Consider the following 26826-nt stretch of genomic DNA (forward strand, 5'->3'; position numbering starts at 1 on the left):
AGTAAACACCTTGTGAACTTAGGGTTTGATGGATGACTAAATCTTGCATCCCAAAGTGGCCAATAATACTATTCAGTAACGACAAAAATTATCTGAGGTCTGTGACATTTGTTCTCCCTTATTCTATCAGGCATGTGAAAATGCAAACAGTATGGGAAGGACCAAGCAAAGAGGAAAGTAAGTGAGGCTATGCCAGGAAACAAATCCTCTCTGGTAGGAACAGCAAACAAAATGAAGGGGACAGAATTTGCTGAAAGGTGATAGACACAAATGTAACTTACGCTCTGCAGCAACCATCACCTGTGAAGCTCACAGAGCCCTCCTCTCCACTCACACAGAAGGCTGAGGAGCAGGTTTTAGCAAATTTCTGGCTGTGGAAACTGCAGCTTGAGTTCAATGGAACAAGAAAACAGCTATAAGGTGAATACAAAATTTCTCTTTTAAATGAACATAGGTGAATTTTGCTGAGTTTACCGAGTTTGCGACGCAACTCTTTAACTATCTAAAGGAAGTGAAACTGAAAGAGGACCTACTATGCCCAATTTGTCCAACCTTTTCAAAAACAGACAGTCAAATCTCTGTTGTGTCCGGCCCTTGTACAGTGAAACAGACATCCTCTCCTTCCTGGCACTGAGGCCAGGACTTTACTCACTTCTAGTTCGTGGACCCCGCCCACCTTGCGCCAGAGGTAAAAAGATCCAGCTAAAATTGGGTTCAGACACTGGTGTAACAGTAAGGATATTTTTTGTATCCCCTCTTTGAGCTTCGTCGTGTTCTCCTAGTTCCATTCAACCATATTTTATTCATACAATAAAAAATCTAAGACTTCTTTTAAAAATATATATTAAAATACTGAGCGCTTTTCGCAAAGCTTTTTTTCAAAAAACAGTGTTTGGGCTAAATGCCTTACAATGTTGAACCCTTGAACCAGATGGAAGTTTAAAAAAAAAGTTCAAAAAAAAGCAAAACAATAAAAACTTAGTAGGAATGCCCTCACTACGCAGCTTCAATTCTGCTCTAGAGCAACGTGTAACCTTCCTCCTCGGAGCCCCGCCTCCATCCCCGCCCCTTGGTGTACAGCACAACCGCGACTCCGCCCCTCTCTTGCGCGCTCCCCCAAGAGTCCCGCCTCTTCGCCTCAGTCCGCAAGGGCTGGCCCCCAGCGCCCGCTACCTTCTCGCTCCTATCTCAGCACCACCCAGTCGACCCGGCCCGCCCCGCCCCGCCCCTTGGGCGCACGCATACTCTTCCGGGTCCGAGTCCGTCCGCTAGCGCGTTTGCCCTCACCCGACAGCCCCGCCCACTGACGCCCTCCCGCCGCGCCCATGGCGTACGCATGCCACGCCCCTTGGCACCTGCCCCACCCCTAGACGCTCTCAGGCCGTCCCCCAAAGCCCGGCTTCTAGGCGCGCGCCCGCCTTCCCGGCGCCACGTGCTCGGTGGAGGGCGGTACGGGGGGCAGAGCCGAAAAGATGTTCTTGCTGCCTCTTCCGGCTGCCGCGCGAGTAGCCGTCCGACATCTGAGCGTGAGGCGTTTGTGGGCTCCCGGTTCAGCCGCTGCAGACATGACGAAGGTGAGAGGCCGTGGCTCGCCCCGGGGCCGCCGCGAGAGTCCTGCCTACGGGCGACAGGGACTTCGGGGCGGGGCGAGGCCGCGGTGTCCCGGGCTTCTAAGCCGAGTCGCAGACATCGACTAAAGAGACAATACCTTGATTTTGCCGAGCTCGGCTTTGGCAGCCGACTGCGCGGGGCTGCAGACCCCCCAGTATTCTACTAGGCTAGTGCGGAGGATGCGCTCTTCCTTCTCTTGCTTGAAAGTGCTAGGATCCGAACTCAGCGCTAGAGATTGATAGCCATAGATAGATAGCTACCGTTACCTGAGCTCCAACTCTATACCGTTCCCCTATTTTGCTATTTGTTCAATCCTCCCAGTAACCCGGGGAACCACCGCGCCAGGATTGTTCCCACCTTAGCTAGGAGGATGCCCAAGTATTGGTGAGGTGAAATGCCCTAGAGTCGGATAGTCACTGGCCCCGGGTTCTGTATCAGGACCTCCCTCCTCTGCTGAAGCTGAAGGCCAGGAATACACAGATTCTCCGGGAGTAAACTACCTGGAAGGGCTTCTAGAGAAAAATAACGTCTCTCTAGGGAAAAGGGCTTTGCAGGGAGATCCGTCTGTTCGTGAGATTAAAAGAAGTGTTCCGCAGAAGAAACCCCTCTTCCACCTAATTGAGCTCCAAAACATTGTGAAGGTCACTAAAATTTGGTCGTGGGGGGATGTGGAAAGGGGAAACGGCTCGGTGGGAGGAGCACACGCGAGGGAGTCAGGCTTGAGGGCCAGCAGGACTGTCCCTGGCTAGTAGTATTCTGGATGGGGCTTGAGCTCAGGGTGGCCGAGGGACCAGAGGTCTGTCCCCTGTTCTTTTCAGTAATATGGAAATACATCCTGCTCAGGTAACATGTGTGTTCTGTCTGATCAGTTCCCTACTTGGTTCTCTGGAACCAAGGCTGCAATTGGCAGCCTTAGGAAAGTTAGAACCTGGGAAGGTTACCAACGCAGAGGAAGCCTTTTTTTTTTTTTTTTTAATAGAAAAGACAAGGATGATTTTGTCTAGGTTACCAGTGTGATTTTGTAGAAAGCACAGAGGACAGTGACGGAAGGCATCTGGATTCTTGACCAGTTCTGTTGCCCCCAGGCTAGTATGTCAGACCTGGTTTCGGTTTCCTTATCTGTCAAGTGGGAAGACTACCTGTTCTTTCCACCTTACAGAGGTGCCCTAAGTCAGAGCACATTTTTAAAGTCATAAATTGCTGTGCAGAGGTAAACAGTGATTCCTAGGTTTACTTCCTTGTTTCAGGTGTTTGGAGTCTGGGGCTCAAGGAGATGAAAGGATAAGCCACTAAGTGCTGATGGATTGTTGTGTGTCCCTGTCCCTCCCAGTGAAGGTGTATCCTTTTCCTCTCTTCCAGCCTATGAGTTGGCCAGAGAACTTGTTAGTATCTGCAAGTGCAGCCCTTGGCTTTATCGAGATAGTATCCCAGAATATTGCACATTTTTGCATTTGAAGGTTGTAATGGAGGGAAAACTTACTTCTACTCACCTAGATTCTAGGCTGAGCCTAAGAATGAAATGGACCTAAAACAAATTATATTAACAAGAGAAAGGCATACAAGTTTTACTTCATATTTTTATGTGTCCAGTCTTCAAAAGGGAGAAAACCTGAAGAAGCCTATAGGCCCCAAAGCTTATATACCTTTTTAAACAGAGAATGAGAAATTGTGGGAATGTGATTAGGCAAAGGAGCCTAGGGGCAGTCAATTGAGAGACAGGGACTAGGAAAATATGTGGGGGAAACTAAGGGAGGCTGAGGGTTCTTTTAGTAGGTTTGTTTGTACAGGTCCATTTTGGTATTGACTCCCAAATCTTATCATCAGTCTCTGATGATAAGAATGTTCCCTTGCTGGTGCAAGGAAAGAAACTTTCTCATAGGAAATTTTATGACCAGCTTTTGGATAGAAAGGGGGAGAGATCAGAGAGCCATTTCTGCATCTGCTGTTTCTTAGCTGCCTGCACCTCAAAGTAATCAATATGCCAGACTGGCATATTTTAGGGTGGCATGTTCTGAATCCCTTCAGTTCAGACTTGGTTACAGAAGGGAATTGTTTTCTTAAAATACCTTTCTACTCTTCTTTATTTGAAAGTGAAGGAAAAGCCCTCTGTGTTGTGAAAGCTCTTGAGAGGGACCATTAAGACCAGGACAGGTAGTAATTTGGCTCTTGTATTAGCAGGAGTTTGAAGCACATAGGCAGGCTATGAGTATAGTTGACTGCTCAGCACCTGCTGCCTTTTTTGGCCTTGTTCTTTTGTCCTTGAGGGGGACACGGTTTGGTTGAAATGACTAGCTTTTTCTGGAATTAGGGATCCCTTGAGTCCCTCTCTGGGATCTACTCTACTTATATACAACTTTTTTCTCTTTTTCTCAGGGCCTTGTTTTAGGAATCTATAGCAAAGAAAAAGAAGAAGATGCACCTCAGTTTACAAGTGCAGGAGAGAATTTTAATAAATTGGTGTCTGGAAAGCTGAGAGAAATTTTGAACATGTACGTATTCATCTTTGGATTTCAGTTTTTTTAATGCCTGAAAGTGAAAGAGAATGTCTTTTCTATGCTGGTGGAGGAAAATGCACAGAAATACACTGGCCAGGATGTTCTTGGTGAAAGTGAAAGTGTCTGTGGACTGCATATCAGTACTTTGTGGTTCACAGTTCTGGGAAATCAGGCTACTTCAACCAGATCACCAGGGTATTGTGAGAGGCTGACCCAGAAGGATCTGGAAAGTACCAGATTTTCTCAGTCTACCCTCCTGGCTTCAGTTCATCTCTCCCCACCCTACCTCCCACCTGCTTCCTACCAATGTCTCTACCTCTTTAACTCCTCTTTGCTTTGGGGGAACAGCCTGTTCTGGGCTAGATCAGATAGCCTCAGGAGGCTGCTTTGTAAGCTTTGAATTTCAAGGGCTTCTCAGATCTTTAAGTACTCGTGAATTGCCTGGGGGTGTAGTTAGAATGCACATTCCAGTTCAGTAAATCTGGTGGGGGCCTGAGATTCTAACCACTCTTGAAATGGGGAAGGTAGGAAAAGGTTTGCATTTGAACTCCTTCTTAGCTACGGCCGCAATTTAACAGAAACAGTTGTCAACATAAGCCATTGCAACTGCATATTATTTGAATTACAGATAACCTATTAGTATCTGATAAATGTAGCCTAATAATTAGAATAATTGTCTAACTATTGGATGACAGAATTTGCATCCCCTGTCAATTACCAATCCATTACCCTTCGACAGCTCCCTGAAGTGCTTTGATTAATTCATTAATCCTAAAGCTAACCTGTACGAGTACAGAACAGCCTGGCCTTCCTGACTGCATGGTACCAGTGCATCCAGTTCTCAGGCTATAATTGTGTATTGCCAGCTGCTTTGTTTGGAAATTGCCTGGTATCCCATCTGTAGATAAATCACAAAAATCCTCCAAGCTAAATACAGTGCAGCCAAGTCAGCCACTTAGGTTGGTGCCTTGCATCTTTTATTAGATTTAAGATTGAGGTCAGCCTCCATCCAGTGGTCAGCCTTCTCTGCATTACCCACCCATGGCACTGCTTTCTATCATTGTTTTAAAATAAGTGCATTAAATCTAATCTGGAAGTTTTTGAGCTAGAATTAGAAGTGGTGCATCTGAGAAATCAGAGAAATTTCTGAGAGAGTTCTGCTTTTGATAACATAAGTAGCAAATTTGCAGAAGCATCAGACCACTGTAATAATACAGTTGGTTTCTGTCACTTCACAAGAGGACAGAGCAAACTATAATTTTTAACACAACTATTTCTTTTTGTTTCAGATCTGGACCACCCCTGAAGGCAGGCAAAACCCGAACCTTTTACGGTTTACATGAGGTATGAGATGAAGATAAGGTTTATTTGGCAAACCCTCAGTGAACACCTATATGTGCCTAGTACTTTGGCTGTACCATTATACAGAAAATTGTGTGTGGGATTATGAATTAGTTTTATCCTAGTATTAAGCCACAAGCATTAGTTAAATTGTAAAGAGGCAAACTGCTGTCGAAAAGTACTGCATCTCATATTCCTCAGTCTATAGGCTTTCTCAGTTCAGTAGCCCTGTCTTACAGAAGCAGACATTTGCAGGATTGTCGTCACTCAGCCTTTCCAACATGCAGTTATAAAACTTTACCAAGATGTCAGGGCTTAAAAAAATTAAAACAACCAAATTTCTTGGTGAGTGTTGTCCTGTGCGGAGATTAAGGTGGTTGTGTGGAAGGTCATATACCATTTCGTGCTAGAAAAGGATGCTTTAAAGATTAAAGTGGCTGACTTTTTGTATTTTTTGGAACAGGACTTCCCCAGTGTGGTGGTGGTTGGCCTCGGCAAAAAGACGGCTGGAATTGATGAACAGGAGAACTGGCATGAAGGCAAAGAAAACATCAGAGCTGCTGTTGCAGGTTCTTTAACTTTTAAGTTTACTGTTGATAAAGATTCCTAAGGGTCACTCTGTAAGATTATCAATCTCAGCTCTTTTTGTCCTCTTACCATCATTATCCTTCCCACATTCATACAAATAACTCTCAACAAATACTCAGTTTTCCTTACCCAGCATGCTTGGCCTTACTTTAGATATAGAAGGTTAGGTTATGGAATTTCATTTTTATATTTCTTTAGCTTGTGTCTGGGGTTTCAGTACCATTTTTTCCCTCTTGCAGTATTTGCCATAGAACTCTTTTTTGCCAGAAAGTCCTGGTAGGTAGATTGTTTTTTTTCTTTTTTTGTAATGTATCCGTGCTATTGCCCCACTTTTAAATCACATGGAGTCATAACTATTTACAAGTCAGAGAAAATGGTTGCAAAGTACAAGGTGCTTATTTATCACTAGTTACAGAGGTGTGTACCTGTCCCAGTTGTCACAGGGACAGTTGGAAGAGTTCGAGTAGGTGCCTTTGGGTCCTGTCAGCTGAGTGGCAGGATGAGGCTTTCATCGAGGAGACTGTGGTTAAAGAAGCTTTGAACACCGCTGAGGCAGGGATCATTAGCTGGATTGTGCTGTGACCCCACATATATCATGTATGCTTGTTAAATTTACTTTCAAAGTTCATGTTGGGTGATTATTTCATAACTTTAATTTGGGGAATTTTGCTGACCTGATCTTAATAAACGCCGTGTTAATAATGGACTTTGCTCAGTTCCTTGGATATAATTTCAGTATCATCACTGCTCTCTCATTTTTAATCTGGCAAGCTTCTAGTGACTGGGACACTTCCTCAGGGAACCCTAGTATTTCAGAAGTGGTGCTGGTAATAGCGGTCACTTCCTTGTGAGGTAGACCAATCATTTTATCCATCATTCTGTCCTCCCACTACTATGTGAGGTGTGTGTGTGTCCTCACTGTCTGGAAACGGAAGAAGTGAAAGCTCAAATCAATGTCAGGGCCAGGATTTGAACCCTAATCTTGATGTTTTCTCAGGACCCCACCCTAAGTCTCTGCCTTCTGTCCTCTGAGGGGTCCCTGACTGACTCCGATTTTCTGGTTCCTCTGCCCTGTGAAGCGGGGTGCAGACAGATTCAGGACCTGGAGATCCCGTCCGTGGAGGTGGACCCCTGCGGAGATGCCCAGGCGGCTGCGGAAGGAGCGGTGCTCGGGCTCTATGAGTATGATGACCTGAAGCAGAAGAGGAAGGTGGTGGTGTCAGCCAAGCTCCATGGAAGGTGACGGCTCGAATCGAGGACCAGGTCCCTTCTCCGGGTGCTGACGGCACAGCCTCTTGGACATGGCTGCCTGCCTTTCGGCATCCGGCACTGCCTCGTGGCTTGTCTGTGGCTCTCTCATGGCCCTAGTTAGTTAGGAGTATGATGACTCTGCCTCTTTTCTGCTCCTGACTGTTCCTGGGTGTGTTTCCCTCCGACTCTCTACATCCCTTCTCCGTGCTTGCTGGTTCCTAGGAAACTATTCCTGGTTGGCCCCCTGAGGAGGGATAGAACAAGATGACGGAAGGGTCCCAGAAGGTTTTAATGCAGATCGTTTCCATCTACCTAGCACCTGTGGGCTCTGTGCTAAAGGCCAGAAATAAGCAGATGCTGGGATCCGATCCCTGCCCTCCTAGTCTAGTGGGGAGACTCAGCTTTGGGCACATTTTTTGAGCCCCACTTATACTCCAGCCCTGTTCTGGGTTCGGGAGCACACAGTGTGAGACCCTCAGGAGACGTGGCGGGGGACAACGGGGGTCTTGTTGGCACCTGTGATATAGTGAGTGAAAATGAGGGCCCTGCGACCCGTCAGCCTGGCTTTGAAGCTGGCTCTCACTTTCTGGTTGGGTGACCTCAATGAAGTGACAGAAATCATTTTCCTCTTTGGTTGAGTAGAGTTGTGAATCAGATCTCATGGGACTTTTATGATGAAAAGGGAAAATCCATCAAGTGTGCACATGGTAACAATGAGTGTTGTTTTGTCCGCCCCCACACCACGTGTGTTAATTCCTGTGGTGCACAAGAAGAGCCAGGGTCCTGGAAAGTTGGCCCACGTCCTTTGTTTTCAGGTTGAAGCCGATCCTGATTTTCCGGCAGGTCGGAGTTCAGGGTCCCGAGCCAGGCAGGGAGAAGGCAGGAAGCTGGCAGTTCTCCAGCAGGACTGAGCAGGGGGAGCTCATCTGCAGTCATTCAGGCCTTTCCACGAACACTTCTGCTGTCAGATTGGGGGGCAGGTTTAGGGCTTCAGAGGTCCATCAGGCCAACCTCTTTTTCATACAGAAGAGGATTCTAGGTCTTCTCTCACTCGGCTCAGTGGGGGTCGTGTTTTCTGCTGTTTGTTTTTGGCCATGCCATGAAGCATGCCGGGCCTTAGTTCCCTGACCAGGGATCAAACCTGCGCCCCCTGCAGTGGAGACTCATGGTCTCAACCCCTGGACCCACCAGGGAAGTCTCTCCAGCTCTTTATAAACCGTAACAGCTGCCTCCCTGGTTCAGATTACAAAGAATAAATTTGGGCCCCTCTATCCATCACTTTTCGTTTGTCTTCAGTAAGAGCCCTCCTCGTGGGCTGTGGTCAGTGTTCTGGAGAGGCTGTCTGACGGTGACCTTGTGCTTGCTTCTGCCAGCGAGGACCAGGAGGCCTGGCAGAGAGGCGTCCTCTTTGCTTCTGGGCAGAACCTGGCACGCCGCTTGATGGAGACTCCTGCCAACGAGATGACGCCGACCAAATTTGCTGAAATTGTTGAGGAGAATCTCAAAAGTGCTAGTAGTAAAACAGACGTCTTCATCAGGTAATTCAGGATTATACCATAGAGTCATATGATGCCAGAGCCAGATGGAGCTTCAGAGATCCTAAACTCCAGCTCTCTCACCATTCAGAGAATTAACTTGAGACCAGAGAGATAAAGTGACCCTCTGGCAGCCACACACAAGTAGGGGTAAGGGTTCTTCAGTTTGAGATTTATTTCTGTCATATCTCGCCTGCTTTTGACAGTGTTGTGACTTCACACTACATTTTGTATGTGTTTTGTAGCAGCTTCATTGGAATATAATTCATATAACATGTAATTCACTCATGTAAAATACACAATTCAGTAATTTCTAGTCTATTTACAGAGTTGTGCTGCCATCATTACAGTCAATTTTAGAACATTTTCATTTCTCTGGAAAAGGAATCTTGTGCCCACTGCTCATTTCCCTTTTCCCCAGCCATCAGTTCATAGACATTTGGGGTGTTTATACATTTTGGATGGACTTCCCTGGTGGCCCAGATGATAAAAGAATCTGCCTGCAATGCGGGAGACCTGGGTTTGATACCTGGGTTGGGAAGATCCCCTGGGGAAGGGCCTGGCAACCCACTCCAGTATTTTTGCCTAGAGAATCCCCATGGACAGAGGAGCCTGGCGGGCTACAGTCCATGGGGTTGCAAAAGAGTTGAGTGACTAAGCACAGCACACACTTTTTGGACTGCAAATAATGCTGCTGTGAGCATTTGTGTACAGGGTTTTGTGTGGACATGTGTTTTCATATCTGTTGGGCATGTACCTAGGAATTGAATTATTGGATCGCATTGTAACTCTATTACCTTTTTGAGGAGTGTACATATTGTGTTTAGTTTTGGTGAATTCTTTCTGTCTTTTCTCTTTTTTTGACATACGTGAATAGCATGTACTCTCTTGGCATGGAATGAGAATCTGCCTGGTAGATTCCCTTAGCTAGATCAGATACCCGAGCTGGTGTTCCCTGGCTGTCCTAAGGTTTGTTGTCAGCAGCCTTGCTGTTGAAGCTAAAAGCCTGCACCTCTAGGCTTTCTGCCCTCCTTGGGAACTCCCCCTAATCTTAACCAAGTCTGAGTATTTGGGGATTTATAATGAAAGTAACTCAATAAATATTTGCTTCACCTAAAGAATCCTTTACTATCAAAGTTGCTAATCAAGGGTGCTTCCATTTAAAAGGATTCTTCACTATTTAACTGTGATTAGAATTCACATGTTTTTCAGGGAAACTCCTGTGATCTAGATAAAGAAAATGTGCCGTCTATAGAAAATGCAATGTTGGAGCTTGATACAATTTCTGGGATGGTTGCTGTGTATTCGGTGGCAATGTTTAGTCTCTAAAAAGGTGTCTTGGTGAAGACTGTTCCTTGTTTTATTTAAGGAGACACCAGAGCTACGTTTTGTCAGCATGTGGCCACAGTAACAGCACCTCCTGTACGCCTGGAACTTGGCATACAAAGATGGGTGGTAGTGGTTCTTGTCCTGAGACAACTGAGGGCTTTGCAGGAAGGAATAGGAAGGGAAATGGTATAGGGGGTGCTGCAAGAGCAGAGAGCTGGGGAGAGTTATGGAAGAATTGAAAAGGTTTGGCAACAAAAATGGTGCCTAAGCAGTCAGGGAGGTGAACAAACGAGAGAGCAGGGCAGAAACACCTATGCAGTGGCCTTGGGAAACCATAAGGCTTAAGGTGGAGCAAAGGGAACTCAGCCAGAGATGGGGCAGGTCAGGTGGGCAGAATGTAACCTATTAAATTGAGGCAGCTGCATCCAACTCACTCTAGTGTTAGGTGGGTGTAAATCAAAGAAGTACAGACTGTACTTCCAGAAGGGCGGGACTTTAATAAAACATCAGGTACTAGGTTTGTGATTAAAAATGCCTAGATTATACAGCCTCGCTTCTTTTGAAGTGAGTTTCTTTTAATTGTCATACGTTCCATTTTTATATTCTTTTCCCTCTGAAGCTGGGTGGCCATCTCTCTATGATGAAGTTCTAGTTGAATAGTTTCAACAAATTTCATTCACCTGCTTAGCTCCTCTGGCTAGGCAGGTGCCAGAGGAGCATTCCCTGAATGACATTGTTTCTGGTCTGTCTGTAGGAGGGTAGAAGTCTTCCCTTGGCCTAATTATTGTGGCCAGAAATCAATACAAAGCTCTTTTGTGCCCCTAGCCTTTGACTATGCACTGTTACCTGACATCATTTTACATACCATACTTGAATTCTTCTATAATTCTACAAGTAATCTCTTGATGGAGATGCCTTTTCTACAGCTAATCTTTTGAAGGAGGTGTCATTAATCTTTTTTTGTAGATGAGGAAACAGATTCAGAATCAAGTGACTGGCCCAGGAATATATAGAAAGCAGATAGGAGGTGATAATGGAAGCATTAACATGTATATATTTTCAGAACTTAACATGTATATATTTTAAGAGCTTGTATGTTATACTGTTTTTTACATGCAGATGAGTTTATTCTAAGTTATTGAAATAGAGCGATGTGTATTTACATTTTTCATTTCCTGCCTTGTAGACCCAAGTCTTGGATTGAGGAACAGGAAATGGGATCATTTCTAAGTGTGGCTAAAGGGTCCGAAGAGCCTCCAGTCTTCCTGGAAATTCACTACAAAGGCAGTCCCAATGCAAGTGAACCTCCGTTGGTGTTTGTTGGGAAGGGGATTACCTTTGACAGGTACATATTGTATCCATGCTTTGTATTTTGGTGAATGCTTTGTATGTAGTTGTATTATTTGGTGTGTGATTTGCTTCAGAAGTATGGTGTTTGGTCAGATTTTATGTGTTACTTTAAATGTATTAGGTCACCACTTATAAAATGCACACTGTGTGTCAGAGGCTGTATTAGGGCATTTTACATATATTAGCCCTGATCTTACCGCAGGAGCTAGGCGTTGTGGATGTTCTGCAGGTGAGGCAATCATGACTCAGAGAGGTTAAATGATTTTTTGAAAGCTCAATAACTAATAAGAGTCAGAAATCAAACTTAGCAGTGTGTTTAAAATGCCTTCAAATACTTCTACCATACATTTTGATTCTCCTATGGGGATGTTAAAATTTCCAGCTGGATAAGGTGAGGCAGCTGTGTGGATCATACTGTCTTCCCTTTGCTTACTTCAGCTCACATTTTTTGCTGGCCAGTCTAGCTTTCATTAGTCTCCTTAAACCAGCGGTCCCCAACCTTTTCGGCACCAGGGACCGATTGCATGGAAGACACGGACTGGGGGGCTGGGGGGGTGGAGGATGGTTTTGGGATGATTCAAGAGCATTACATTTATAGAGTATTTTATTATTACATCAGCTCCACCTCAGCTTATGAAGCATTAGATCCCTGAGGGTGGGGGATCCCTGCCTTAAACCATAAGTGTTCCTTAGAAATGGAAGCTCACTCTGGCTGTTTCAACCAGGGAGAAACTGAGTTGGAAAAGATGGTGAGTCAGTATTTCCCATGGAAAGCATTTGCTACTGAATACTGGTTTCTGGGATGCTAATTAAATGTGAGACTTGAAAAAGATTACTTGATTAAAAGTCTAGGTTAGATAAAACGAATAAGTCTTTTGTTTTGTTTCAACTATAGTACTTCTTGGGGGTATAGAACACAACATTTTCTAAATCTTTTTTGTTTTTAATTGAAATATAATTAACATCTAAATTTCCTTTTGAAGAGAACTTGTATCTCAGGAAATCATGGTCCATAGAAACTGCTTTGGAAAATGCTGCTAAAGATCTATAAAATTTTGATGTCCCCTAGTACGTTTTTGTACCCATTCAAGAACTCCATCTGAAATGTGAATGAATCCTGCCCTTACAAGAGAGTTTCTAGGCACTGTGATGCCTCTGTCTTGGGCAGATCTGACCGCCAGACTGGTCTTCTTTATACTAGCAGACTGCAGTGCCTCCTGTGTTTTCCTTTTAGTGGTTCACTTTCTCTCATTTAAAGCATTGGTCTCCAGATAATCATTATGTGGCCCATCAGTAAAAGATTGGAGTTCATACCACTGAAAAATATACATATATGTTTATATCATATGCATATACTGTTGTATTAAAGTGTGTTTTATAAAACACTACAGCAGAGAATTCCCTGGTGGTCCAGTGGTTAGAACTCAGTGCTTTCACTGCTGGGACCCAGGTTCAGCCCCTGGTCAGGGAACTAAGATCCCACAAGCCCCATGTCACAGCTAAAAATAAAATAAAAATAAATGAAACATTACAGCAAATAAAAATTAGAGAATGAAAGTTGTTCTTAAATGTCTTGCTAATTGTGACAGTTTTATACTATCATTGGGGTAATGTCAATGCAAAACTTTTATGCTCAGGGTGAAGTTGTTTGTTGATTTAAATCTGTATTTCAACTTTTTGTTATGGGGATATTTAGCAAGGATGCTCAACCGAGTTTTTTTGCTTTAGAGAAGCTTCCTAGAAGAAGTGACATTTTTAGCTTAAGATGTGAAGGATAAGGGAGTTAGTTCTGTGGGGAGTAGGTCAGGGAAAGAGCCAGGTGTAGGCCTCAGATGGGAGGAAAGAGGGGAAATTCCTAGCGCTGAAAAAAATGCCAGGGCGGCCACGATACCGCGTGACTGGGGCAGGGGTCGAGGCACAGCTGGAGAGGCTGGCAGAGACTGGGTTGTTCTGGATCTGGTTAGATTTTGGACTTTGAACAGTTGAAAGTAACTGAAGGGTGTCTAGCAGAGGGAAAGAATGACATTATAAATATAGATATTTACAGTAAAGTTTACCCATTGAGTGTTCAGTTTTCACCCATTAAGTGTTCAGTATAGTGAGCTTAACAAATGTGTGCACCCCTGCAACAACCACCTCTATCATGGAAATAAAACATTTCTCCAAGGCCCCAAAAACTCCCTTGGGAATTTTGGAGAGTGCTCTTTTGCACCCAACCCCTTTCTCACCCCCACCTCAGATGACTGGTCATCTATCTGTTATTGTAGGTTACTTTTGCCTCTTCTAGAAATTCATTTACATGGACTCTTTTAATAAAAGACCAGCCTCTTAGCATATTATCTTTGAGATTTAACCATGTTGTTGGTCATACTCCATTGTAGGGAAATACCAGCGTTTGTTTATCCAATCGTTGTTGAGGGAAATTTGGGTTGTCCCAGTTTTGAGTTATTAATTATAAAAGCCAACATCATCTGTAAGCCTCTGTGTAGATATGTTTGTCTTCCTCTTAGTTAAGTACCTAGGAGAGGAGGGCTGAGCTGTGTAATAACTACATGTTTACTTTACAAGAAACTACCAAGCCTTTCCAGGGTGGGTATGCCATGTTGCATTCCCTCCACCGGTGTACCAGGTTCTAGTCGTTCCCTGTCCTCTGTGGCACTTGATGGTGTCTGTCTTTCTAGTTCTAGTCACTCAGGGAGTATTGCCTGGAGAATCCCATGGGCAGAGGAGCCTGGTAGGCTATAGCCCATGGGGTCGCGAAGAGTCGGACACGACTGCAAGGGCACATTCTTTTGTTCTTTTGCGTTTCTCTAACTAATGATGTTTAGCATTTTAAAAATGTGCTTATTAGCCATTGGTACATCTTCTTTAGTGAAGTATCTCTTCAAGTCTTTTGCCCTTGGCAAAACGCATATAGGAGTGTTTGTCTTACCGAGTTATATGTTTTTTAAAATATATATTCCAGATATATATCCTTTAAAGTGGTGTCTTTTGAAGAGTAGTTTTTATTTGCAGTGAGATATAGTTAGCAATTTTAAATTTTATAGTTTATACTTTTTCCTGCCATGTTTAAGAAATTATTATCTATGCCAAGTATTTGTGTTCTTCAGTAAGTCTTAAGGTTTTAGGCTTTAAGGCTGTGATCTATTTTGAATTTTTGTATATTCTAAAAAGCATTTGAGGTTCTTCTGCTTATCTTTTTTTTTATCTACTTGTAAACATTTCTTAGTTTTATGGGTAATAAAGTGAAGGGGTAAGACTGCTGTAGGATATTTGGATATATAGGAGCTAGGCAAGCATCTGAATCATCAATGGTTGGTGCCTCAACGAGGATGGATGTAGGAGAAAAAAAATGGATGGATTGGAGGGGAATCTAAAAAGTAAGCACAGATAACTGGTGGTTATTTGGAATGACAGTCCTCTATAAGAGTGGAACCCCCTGAGTGGAAGCAGCCTAAAAATAGATAGAAGGACCAGTGTGCTCCCCTTGCCCCCACGGGGTTATCTCTAGACTTCTTGGACCAGGAATGTACTTTCGTTATTTTGAGCCAATGGATAATCTTTAATTCTAGGTGTGTAAATGACAACCATCTAACTATCAAGTGCTTTGGAGGTGAGTGAGAATTAGGGCCTGATTTCTAAGGTGAGCAGATGTCAGAGCAAGGAGTTGAGACTCTCTCACCAGGGCAGGTCAGCAGCAGAATCCAATTAGAGCTCAAAGTCAGAGCCCCTGCCTCCTTGCCCAGGCTGTGAAGCAAGTCGCCCAGGGTTCCTATAAACCAGAAGCAGATAAGTCACTTGGTTCCAGAAGTCTGTTGGGCAGTGGCCTGGGTTTCTTGTGGATTGAAACCTTTCTCTGCCCCTGTGTGTAGGCACTGTCTCAAGGCTTTGGGCTAGCGTCTTCCTCGTGCCTGTGGGTTGTGTTTTGCTATCTGCAAGATCTGGTGCACCTTGGGTCTGTCAGTCTTCCTAGGAGTTGAAAGGGGAACCTCCCAGTCTTCTGTGAGCTTGTCTGTTTTCCCTAACAGCTTGTGACCTTCGGGTTCAATAAGTTGATCACTTCATAAAATTTGCTGTAAAGACAAATCTGCATGAGTCTCCAGAGCTCAGATGGGATTTAAGCAGCATTGACTATATGATGTAGTAATGTTTCCAGTAGCAATGCTAACATTTCATTCAGATAGAAATAAAATGAACCAAGATACCCTAACCTCCCATATTTCTGGAATTACTTTGTGTCTTTTATAAAAACCACAACATTATCTTTTTAAATGGTGAAATCATTCACATTCTCAATTTGGAAATTTCTTGGTGCTTGTATGAGCTAGTTCACTCCACACTTTTTAAGAGTGCTTCTAGCCCCCTCGTTTGCTCTTAACATGGCACATTGTCCTTTTCCCCCAGTGGTGGCATCTCCATCAAGGCTGCTGCAAACATGGACCTCATGAGGGCCGACATGGGAGGAGCTGCCACTATCTGTTCAGCCATCGTGTCTGCTGCCAAGCTCGACCTGCCCATCAACATTGTAGGTGCGTGGACAGCTGTCTTGGAGAGCTTCTAGAATCCAGTCAGGTGGTAGAATGGAGACAACAAACATGGTTTCCTTTAATCTGAAAAGATCAAGAAATGGTTTTTAAATGGTTTTCATCAGGCAGAAGCTCTTTGTTTAGCTAAGTGTTGTCTTAACTGGCAGAGTTAAATGTATTCTGCATTATGGGCAGTAACTAGAATTGATTGTTTTACTTCTGCAAAATGTGGTTAGCAGTCAGGGGCACATAATGTCAAGTTTGCAGTTTACTCCAACCAAAAATGCCCGATAAGTAGGGTAGTGATTATCTCATAGGGTTGCAGCCGATTAAACACCTTGACATGCAGAAAAAGTGCTTGGGACAGAAAAAAATCCTCCGTTTGCAGTAGCGATTTTTGTAGTTCAGTGTGCCAGACACAATGCTGGAGGTTTGTCATGGGTCAGAGGGGGATCTGGAGGTTGGGACTAAGATTGAATTGGCTTGCCCAGTGTTACCTCCATTGCACAAGAAAGTTGGACTATGGTCCAGGTCTGTCTCACAAGTGAGTCACAGACATCATAAGTCACCCCTGCATGCTTGTGCTTGTATTTCCTGAGAACAGAGACATTCTGTGTAATGATAATACCATTATCATTCCCAGGGATTGATACAGTAACCAAATTCAAACTGCCCAGTTGTCCAGAAAATGTTAGTTTTATGTGTGTGTTATATACACAAGCATTTATTTCTTTCTATTTGGTTTTGAAATCTTGGAGCCACTCAAGGATCACCCCTTGCATGTAGTCATCGTGTCCCTTTAATTTTCTTTACTCCAGAACCTATTCCTGCCCCACGTCCTTTTTTGCCCCTTTCTTGGAAGTTTTTAAAGGTTCAAGCTTATCTTGTGATGTTCTACAATTCGGATTTGTTTGGTTATTTCTTCATGATAGAATTAGACTTCTTTGGAGAGAGTGATGTGTGCTTCCTGTCACTGGTGCACATAATGCCACCTGAGTCACTGGTGATGCTAAACTCAAATATTTAGTCAAGGTAATGTCTGTGACTGGCATCTGTTGAGGGTCCACTGTGACCTCAGTCCCATGGGTGGCATATTTGGCCATAGCACACTCCATGTTCCTTCATGTATTCTTTTTTTTTTTTTTTTTTTTCAAAAAAAAACAGGTTTGGCTCCTCTTTGTGAAAATATGCCCAGTGGGAAGGCCAACAAGCCTGGGGATGTTGTTAGAGCCAAGAACGGGAAGACCATACAGGTTTGTAGGTGGAAGACACAGCCTCTGAGTTTTGCCATTCCTTGCCTTAAATGGGTGCAGAGTGCGGGCCCCATTTAGGGAAGGGCAGTACCTTTATTATGAGTAGCTTTTCGTGCAGTCAAAGCTATTTATGGGAATTTTAAGATTGTTTCCCCTACCTTACTGTTCCCCTACTTTCTATATGCTGTACACACAGCTTATGAATTTGCAACCAGCCCTGCACAGCAGGGCAAAGCGGGAAAAGTACAAGCTGTTTTCCGGATACACCTTTGATGTGGTAACTTTTCCCATTTAGTGAAGTGTTTGAGAAGAAAACAGGTCCTGCATCGTGGGCACTGCATCTGGGGAGGTGGCGGCAGGTCCTTCACTGGGCCATGCACGCATGCACTACACATAACGACTAAGCCTATTTAAAAGAAGAAATATATCTGATATAGCTGCAGTTGCTGCAGTTGCAAGAGTTTTCTGGTCTGGAGATCCAGGCTGCTGCTTTAGTGTATCTTTCTTCAACTCCCTCACCTTTTTGTTTTTGAAAATCTTGATATTTTCCCCCTCCTGTTATAAACGTAATGGTAATATGAACTAGACACTTCTCTTTATTTCAGCCTCCAAAGTCGCCAGCATTTGGTCATCAGCTCTGATACAGGGATTACTAAATTATATTTGCTCTTCAGAGTAAATATATTCCTATTTTAATGGTGGTGTATTTTTTATAATTTATGACAAACATCACAGCAGCGTTTTTATACTTCTAAATTGAACACTGCTCTGAGTGTCTAGATTTTGTATTCATTGTTTGTATTATCTTATCCTTTTAGTCTTTTGACCTTCCTCTTTGCAGGTGGATAACACCGATGCTGAGGGGAGACTCATCCTGGCCGATGCGCTCTGCTACGCTCACACTTTTAACCCAAAGGCCATCATTAATGCCGCCACCCTGACAGGTCAGACAGTGTGCTTTTCCTGCTTTTGTTTGAAGAAAGTCTCATTTGTTGCCTTTGAGTGCACACATTGTACTCAGGGCATTCATTATTTTGCTAAAATCTGGCAAGCTCCATTTGTATTCAAAGATCTTTCACCAAAAGAATTATTCTGCAATTGTAAACTGCTTTGAATCTTAGGTTTGTGGTTTTGAAACATCCCAGGCTATACTTTAAAAAAAAGAACAAGTGGATCAGATCATCCCATCCACGGTGACAGCTAAAAATGATACAAAGCAATGTTTTCTGTTATGGTTGCCATTTGATACAGCTCAGAAAAGATTAGTGATAAATTCCCAAATCAGTAGTTGCTTTTATTAATCATGATGGGCTACCCAAGTAGCTCAGTGGTAAAGAATCGTCTGCCAAAGCAGGAGACTCAGGTTATATCCCTGGGTCAGGAAGATTCCCTGGAGAAGGAAATGGTAACCCACTCCAGTATCCTTGCCTGGGAAATGCCATGGACCGAGGAACCTGGCAGGTCATAGTCCATGAGGTGCAAAAGAGTGTTTGGCCCCGGAGTGTTTTCTGAACTTTCGTATTTGAGTTTATACAGAAATGAAAACACTGGGGTGAGGGGTGGGAATGGCAGGGTCATGTATCAGAGACAGGGCTATGTAATGTGTTTGTTGTGTGAAGCATGTTGACTTTAAGGCCAACACGGGGATGACTCCCAGATGTGCTACTTCCTAGTCCACCAACCTTGGCTGGTTCCTTGACACCCTCAAACATCAATACATGGGGACAAGTCTGTTTACCTCTCAGAGTTTTGAAGATTGGAAGGAATTTCTGAAAAGCCGCCAACAGTTTACTTTAGGGATTCATTGTGTCTCTAGCTCTTTTAAGATTAAAATTTAGATCATTTTCATCTTTGATTTTAATTCTCCTGGTCATGGGAGCCTTTAACAGGAAATCAGTTCATGTTTCTTTTTCATATGATTCTAACAATAGTCCATAGATTCATCTGCTAAAGAATCCTTTTTTTTTAAGCTGGTGTTATAGTATTTTTATGGTCTTCTGCCTCTGTTCAGTTTAGTAAACACTTAAAGCTGGACAGCGGGGGTTCTAGGGCTGGTGTTTGACGTGCAATGCTGAGGTGGGTGGTAGTACTCCCTTTCTGTAAGTGAGGAGTCACAGTGCCTCCCCACCCCTTCCCCATCCTTTTTTTTCCCCAAGCTTGGGGATATGAGAGGGTGTGAAAGTTGGATCTAGATTACTAAGGGCAGCCTGATAGGTGAGCCTTCAGGTCACCCCAGCTGTTGTCCTTGCTGAAGGCTCTCGATGATTCACTTTAGTTCCCCAAATACTGATTGAGCACCTTTTGAGTTCCAGGAGCTGGGATTCAAAGGGGAGGGTGAGAACGTTTCCAACCGGAGTTCCTAGCAGGAGAAAGAACATAAGTTTTTAGAGAGAAAAGACTTCATTTTAAAATTTGTGCTGCCTCTTAAGAGCATGTGACTTTGATAGTGTCTAAGTGGTCTCATCTGTAAAAGTGGTATAATAGCACCTCATTGGCAGGGGCAGCGGGGGGTGGAGGGTGCGGTGTGGTTGCCTGTGAAAATTAAATGAGATGATACAGGTGGTTGCGCCTGGCTTGGCACACACTGGACTGATGTTATTGACCTTTAAAGAGCAGGCCTGTAGGGGACTGTAGGAGCAGTGGCTGCTCCGTGGGTGCCATTCAGTCATGGTACCTCTCGTTTTCTTAATGCCTGTGCTTAGGATGGAATGAGAGTAGTAACTTCAGCACCTTCCTTGGAGCTTTGATGTTTCTTCCATACTCTGAGAAATTCTGGTAGCATAGATGAGTTAGTGTTTAATACAGCTTTAAAAGTGCCTTGTAAAAGAAAATGGGAAGAATGCCCCCAATAATGGTACTTCTGAAATTGGTGGTGGTACTAGTTCTGTGATTGGGTAGAAAATAATTGTTTTCTGAGATATGTAATGAAATCATCTCTAGTGCCTGTTGGATCACAGTAAATATTTGTGTCTCCCATTTTCTCTTCCTTTAAGAGAGGATATCAGATCACATTCTTGTTTGTAGCCAGTGCTTATCTTCTCTCTGAGAAATTCAAACACTGATGGAACGTTCTTGTGGAGTTGATAGGAATGTTTTAAGGACAGTGAATAAATACAGAAAAGGTCACTAACTTGAAAAGTAAAGCATTCATGAGTGTGTATGTGTAACTGAAATGTATCCCACCCAGTCATATAGACAGACCACAGGCAGTGAGTAACCAGCACCCACCATAGTATCTGGGATGTGGTAGGTGTCATGAATAGTTATTGACTCAGTTGGCCCCTATTTAATTCCTGTGAGTGGCTGGGAATATGGAGGTGGGACATACAGAGGTGAGGCCCACATCCTTTGGGCAGTGGCAGTCAGCGGATCATCACACTGACCAGCATAGAGGAGCCAAGTTAAAAGGAGCTTGCGAGAGCCTATGTATCTGGGAATTTGACTGGTACGGGAAGTCAGGCACTGTGAGAAGTGCTGCTTGAGCTGGAGTCTGAAGGAGGAGGCATCACTGGGTGGAGAAGGAAGAGCATCCCACAGAAGGCACCCCTCAAGGTTGGGGTGTGGGGGCAGTGATAAACAGGACAGAAAGGAACAGAGTGTGGCGGGGTCAAGACACTTGGGACCCACGTCCTGGTGGCACCAGTGCCCTGCTGGCCTTGGTGTGTTGCGGGATTCAGACTGCAGCCAAGTGCAGCAGGAAGCTGTGAGTGGGGATGGTGAGATAGTTTGCTCTGCGAAAAGGTCCTTGGCCAACAGTGTGCCAACCACAAGGGAGAGGGACCAGGGAGAGGTTGGCAGGCCAGGTGGGCTGGTGAGCGGTGTGTGGTTACTGACTCTAGGTGTGTAAGTGTGTGTGTTAAGAGTGAGTGTGTTTGACTTCAGGATTATCTGGTGCACCTAGGAGTGCAGGTGAAACAAGTTTGCCCATAGCTTGATGATCATTGATGATGGTTAATGGGTACTTGTATGTCCATTATATTATTCTCTTTGCTTTGTGTATATTTGAAGTTTTTGACAGTACATTTTTTTAAAAACTATCACCATAGTCCAGTGGTAGATGATGGTGGTAGCCATGGTGATGGGAAATGGATAGGTTTGAGAGATGATTGGGAGGTAGAGTCACAAAGCCCAAGGAACAAATGACCCGAACAGAGTTGCCCAAATGTCATGCAGAGTCACGGGCTTTTACAGATGGGTCACTGTTATGGTTGCAGTAGCATAATGGCTAAAAATACAATGTACATATCTTAATTCAAAAATACTATATTGCTGAAAAGTGCTAATTAACCATCTTTTAAACCTTCTGTGCGTCGCAGTGGTAACGTCAAAGAACACTGATCATAGATCACAGTAACAAGTAAGTGAAAAAGTTCCAAATATTGCAGGAATTACCAAAATGTGACAGAGACACAAAGTGAACAAATGCTTTAGGAAAATGGCTCTGATAGGCTTACTTGACATAGGATTGCCACAAACCTTCGATGTGTGAAAAATGCAGTATCTTCAAATTGCAGTAAAACAGAGTATAATAAAATGACGTAGGCCATTACCTCTACACAATGGACTTAGAAAATAATTAAGAATACTTCTAATGAATTTGTTTATAAAAGAAGACTAAACATTTAAAGCATAAGAGTAGGAACATGTACTTGGACATGTACAGTGTGGTCTTAGTTATGGGTTTTTGTTTTTAGTTTAGAAGAAATTTGGAAAGAAATATTAAAAATATGTAATGGTTATCCCTGGGATGAGATAATTGGTGATATCTGATGTTTGCTTTTTCCTTAATAATTGAAGGTGAATTCTAACTTGAGAAACTAAAAAGCTATTAAATATATACAGTAAGGATTTGCCAACATCATCTTTTTTGAAAATGAGGGAGACATTAAAATAGGGTTAAAGGCTAAAGTTTTGGCCTGCACAGCAGTAGAGAAACCCATCTCGCCAGAAGAGGCCGGATGCTGAGCTGAAGGGCTGTGTCTTGCAGGTGCCATGGACATAGCTTTGGGATCTGGTGCCACTGGGGTCTTTACCAACTCTTCTTGGCTGTGGAACAAACTATTTGAGGTAAGAATAAGACAGAAACACCTAAATTACAGAGGTGATTTCATTCCTTTAGCCTTAGAATGCTGTATTTCTTCAACCCTGAGTTACAGGGATTTTTATGTTGTAGAATTGTCTTTGAAATGATTCCATAAACTCGATTCAATGTGCTTTTCTATAAATATTTTAAAATGATAAATATGATGCCACATTCCTTCTCAGAATGAAGTGAAAATGACTTAAAAATATCCCTGATGTAGAAAAGGATATGAAGACAGCTTTGTAAAAGAAGGAATGGCCTTTTAATGAACACATGTCATGAGTCAAATAGTAGTATGTAAATAGGGCTTGCTCGGGTTCCTTACTGGACAGTGAGGAGGACAGTTTCTACTGCTGTGCTCTGCACCTCCTCCCAGCCCTTTCACAGCAGCCTCTTCCAAACAGCAGTTTCCCATCACCACCCCTATACTCTTCACTGCCATCAGCTTTCCCCAGTGACACCGCTCTGTTAGCCTCCCTTAGCTTATCCAGAGGCAGCGTGTACCTCTGGCCTCTTGGTGACACCCTGCTGGTGGCTTCCACAGTGATCTTCTCTTCTGGTTTCCTTTCTTGATGACTTCTGTTTCAGCCTCCTCGGCCAGCTTTTTCCTTTGTCTGGCCCTTTGGTTAACTTCAGTCCTGGACCTCACGCTCTTATTCTGCACAGTGTTCACCGGGAATCCCGTCTATTCCCATGGCTTCAGCTGGCACCTCTCTGGCTGCTGTCCATTCTGAGCCCCAGGCCCTGTGCATTCACTTGGCTGTGAAACAACTCCATCTGGCACCTCATTCTTTCAACAAGTAGTTAGTTAATGGGAGCTTACTGTGTACCAGCAGGGACAAATACAAAAGGTTCATGTGGTTTAAGGTCCTAAACTTCTCTTCCACTCTAAACTGATTCCCTTTCACTTCTGTCATCTTACCATTGTGAAGCCCCTCTCTATCATCTCCAGCCTCTGGGAGAAACTCAGCCCTGTTATCTCCTTCCAGGTAGTATGTGAGGCCTCTCCCCTCCTCTGTACCAGGCACACACTGTCCCTCTCTATCATAAACAATGAAATAACAGTCAGCAGTTTATACAGCATATATACCCTCTCTTCCTGGAGGTAGTCACTTTCAACCCTTGATGGATTCTTCTGTTAGTTATTCTTCTGGAGTCTCAAAACAACAGCTTACATTGCTGCTTCCTGACTTTTCACTTTTGGCTCTTTCCATTGACCATGGTGTATCAAAACAACCTTTACCCATTTCTCCTATTAGCCTTTAGGCCCTTTGATGACTCAGATATTAAGTATCTTTAGATCCCCAACCCCTGTTGGTGTTTAGCAGTTCAATAGATGATGGATGGATGGATGGATGGATGAATGAATGTGTAAATGACATGAATTAATGAGGTCACCTTATCTTAGTATCTGGCCTTTAGTAGTGCAGTTCTAGGCACACCAAGACCACAAACATCATGAAGACTAGTTCACCCTAATCAAACCAGCAAAGCCTGTCTGCACTACAGGATACCAGCTTATTCATTTAAACTGAGACCCATAATATTAGTTTGATAATTTCAGCAAATGCCCTACAAATTTGTAGGACTGTTCTATAGCATTCCTGGCTTCTTCTGTAATTCTTAAGCTTTTTAATTAATTAAAATAATTCTAGAATTTGTTGTATTTGTCATGTTTTAGAGTAACAGGTCAGAACCTGCTTCATCTATTCTGCCAACTATCATACCTATTTGTTCTCTAGGCCAGCATTGAAACAGGAGACCGTGTCTGGAGGATGCCTCTCTTTGAACATTACACAAGACAGGTTATAGATTGCCAACTTGCTGATGTTAATAACACTGGAAAATATAGGTATGTAAAATAAGCTATAAAAGTACATTTTTACAATCATCATTTGCCAAAATGAGCATTTTCAGTTTTAATCTCCTTTCACAAAGGTTTAGGTATCCAGTTTCTTTTCAATGTAGTGCTCATAAGCACTAATTTCTGTCTCTTATTTTCAAGATGTTTCCCAACTGGTTCTCAGTTTTTGCATTTTCAAATCTAAAGGTCATTTTAAGCAAATGATAAGGGAAGGAGATGGACAATATGGTTATCACACAGGAAAAAGAATTTATCCTTTATGCTTAAAGCTGTGTCTAAAGATAGGTATTGATTTCTGAGTTAACTTCTTTAAAGGTCTCATTGGCTTGACTTTGCTCTCTAGTCATAGAAGCCACTTAGCAAGAATGGAGGATCTTAATAGAACATTCAGTGTACATTTAGTGGGGTTAGATGTTGATTTTTGTCTTTCTCTGCAGATCTGCAGGAGCATGTACAGCTGCAGCATTCCTGAAAGAATTTGTGACTCATCCTAAGTGGGCACATTTAGACATAGCAGGTGTGATGACCAACAAAGATGAGGTTCCTTATCTTCGCAAAGGCATGGCGGGGAGGCCCACGAGGACCCTGATTGAATTCCTGTTTCGGTTCAGTCAAGACAGTGCTTAGTTCAGATGCTCTGAAATGCCTTCATTCTGTCTTAAATGGACAGTGGAACTTCAGAATACTTTTGAATGAATAGATAAAAATCTTTTAAGGGAAACAAAAGATGGTATTTAAAAACAGAACGAAATGAAATTTGTATGCCTTGATTTTTCATTTTATGCAGAGATTTATAAAGGTAAAGCTAGTACCTTACTTGGCAAAGATTTTTAAGATAGTCTATAAACTGATGATTTTTAAAAGCTATCTAATCACTTTTCACAGTATATGTTTTTAATTGAGAAGCAAAATTGTATTTCAGATTTGTGATGCTGAGAATATGAACAAACTAAAAGTTGCTGTGCAATTGTCAGAAACAATAAATCCAACTTTTGGTGCTGTCTGGTGTGGCTTTCATACTCACTTTTACTACTATAAAACCCAGTGATGCTATTCATATAATTTGTCTCTTCTGGCTGTGTTACATAAACTAAGTAATTAAATTGGGATGTGGTGGAAAATGTATTTTCTCAATGTTAATAACTTTGGGGTACTTAGTGATAAATTTGTGAGTCAGGTACCATTACCCCCACATTATAGATGAGGAAAACGAGACACAAGAGAGGGTTAGTAACGTGCCAGTGATGTCACCAAGCTAAGAAGTGGGACAGCAGAAATTTAAGCCCAGTCTGCCTCCAGAGCTGGCATTCTTGTTTCACTGTAATGCTTGCTTTCACTCCCGGGACTTGAATGGATGTGGAATTTATTTGAAATAACTGAAATAAGAGGGCCATAAAAGGGACTGTGAAAGGGTAAACTACTTCCACCACCTGGAACTTCAACCAATCAAAATTCGATTTGTGCAGATTTAGAAGAAAGTTCTCTTTTCTACATTTGTACTGAGTGAATCAAGTTATCCAAAAATAGTATCTTTTTTTGACTTTGAAAATGTCTGAGTTTTTTTTTTTTTAATTAGAGTCATTTTGAGAATCTTGAGAGTCCCTTGGACTGCAAGGAGATCCAACCAGTGCATTCTAAAGGACATCAGTCCTGGGTGTTCATTGGAAGGACTGATGCTGAAGCTGAAACTCCAGTATTTTGGCCACCTCATGCAAAGAGTTGACTCATTAGAAAAGACTCTAATGATGGGAGGGATTGGGGACAGGAGGAGAAGGGGATGACAGAGGATGAGATGGCTGGATGGCTCTGACCTGATGGACATGAGCTTGAGTGAACTCCGGGAGTTGGTGATGGACAGGGAGGCCTGGCGTGCTGCGATTCATAGGGTCACAAAGAGATACGACTGAGCGACTGAACTGAACTGAGTATTTTAAAAACTTGATATGTAAATGGATGGTGGTTGTTATTCAGTCAGAATTTGCTCAAATTCATGCCTGTTTAAGTCAGTGATGCCATCCAACCATCTCATCCTGTTACCCCTCTTCTGCCTTCAATGTTCTCCAGCATCATGGTCTTTTCTAGTGTGTTGGCTTGTTGCCTCAGGTGGCCAAGTACTGGAGCTTTGGCATCAGACCTGCCAGTGAATATTCAGGGTTAATTTCCTTTAGGATTAACTGGTTTGATCTTGCTGTCCAAGGGAGCAACCACAGTTCAAACGCATCAATTCTTGAGTGCTCTGCCTTCTTTATATTATTGAATGGGAGTACTGTGTCTAAACTGGCTTATAGAAAGGGATATGCATATCCATGTTAATAAATAACATGAATTTAAATTTGATTAAATTTAGGAATAGTGTGTAAACAGGTTTCTCTGGGCATCCATGTCCAGAAGCTACTTCAGCAGGAAAGATGGAAATGATGATGGGGAACTTCTGGCTTGTGAAAGGAAAAACATTTAGATTTCTTCTATATGATTCAGAAGACCAAGTCAGGATTTGATAGAAGCCTATCAAAGGCTTTTTATAAATAAAAATATAAATTTAAAAATAGAATTTTTGTTAATAAAACTTTTTATAAATTAAAAAAAAATAGAACTCTTGT

At 43.0% G+C, this 26826-nt stretch overlaps 1 protein-coding gene across 1 annotated transcript; it reads left to right on the plus strand.

The window, feature by feature from the left end:
- The first annotated feature begins 1430 nt into the window (after positions 1-1430).
- On the plus strand, positions 1431-25225 carry LAP3 (leucine aminopeptidase 3). Its single transcript, XM_012179698.5, has 13 exons — positions 1431-1574; positions 3985-4100; positions 5396-5450; positions 5911-6016; positions 7115-7274; positions 8660-8824; positions 11337-11495; positions 15905-16029; positions 17191-17279; positions 18121-18223; positions 22267-22346; positions 24105-24214; positions 24664-25225. The coding sequence occupies exons 1-13, from the start codon at positions 1473-1475 to the stop codon at positions 24851-24853; spliced, it is 1560 nt and encodes a 519-aa protein (XP_012035088.2). The 5' UTR covers positions 1431-1472; the 3' UTR covers positions 24854-25225.
- The last annotated feature ends 1601 nt before the right edge of the window (positions 25226-26826 follow it).

The sequence above is a fragment of the Ovis aries genome, chromosome 6 (genome assembly GCF_016772045.2).
Source record: "Ovis aries strain OAR_USU_Benz2616 breed Rambouillet chromosome 6, ARS-UI_Ramb_v3.0, whole genome shotgun sequence".
Taxonomy (NCBI): Eukaryota; Metazoa; Chordata; class Mammalia; order Artiodactyla; family Bovidae; genus Ovis; species Ovis aries.

Bases quoted from the DNA above. Each gene is read 5' to 3' on its own strand.
- LAP3 (XM_012179698.5), top strand. From the start codon at position 1,473: ATGTTCTTGCTGCCTCTTCCGGCTGCCGCGCGAGTAGCCGTCCGACAT. The intron at 4,101-5,395 runs GTACGTATTCAT...TTTTTGTTTCAG, and splicing joins CTGAGAGAAATTTTGAACAT to ATCTGGACCACCCCTGAAGG. The intron at 16,030-17,190 runs GTGCGTGGACAG...AAAAAAAAACAG, and splicing joins CCTGCCCATCAACATTGTAG to GTTTGGCTCCTCTTTGTGAA.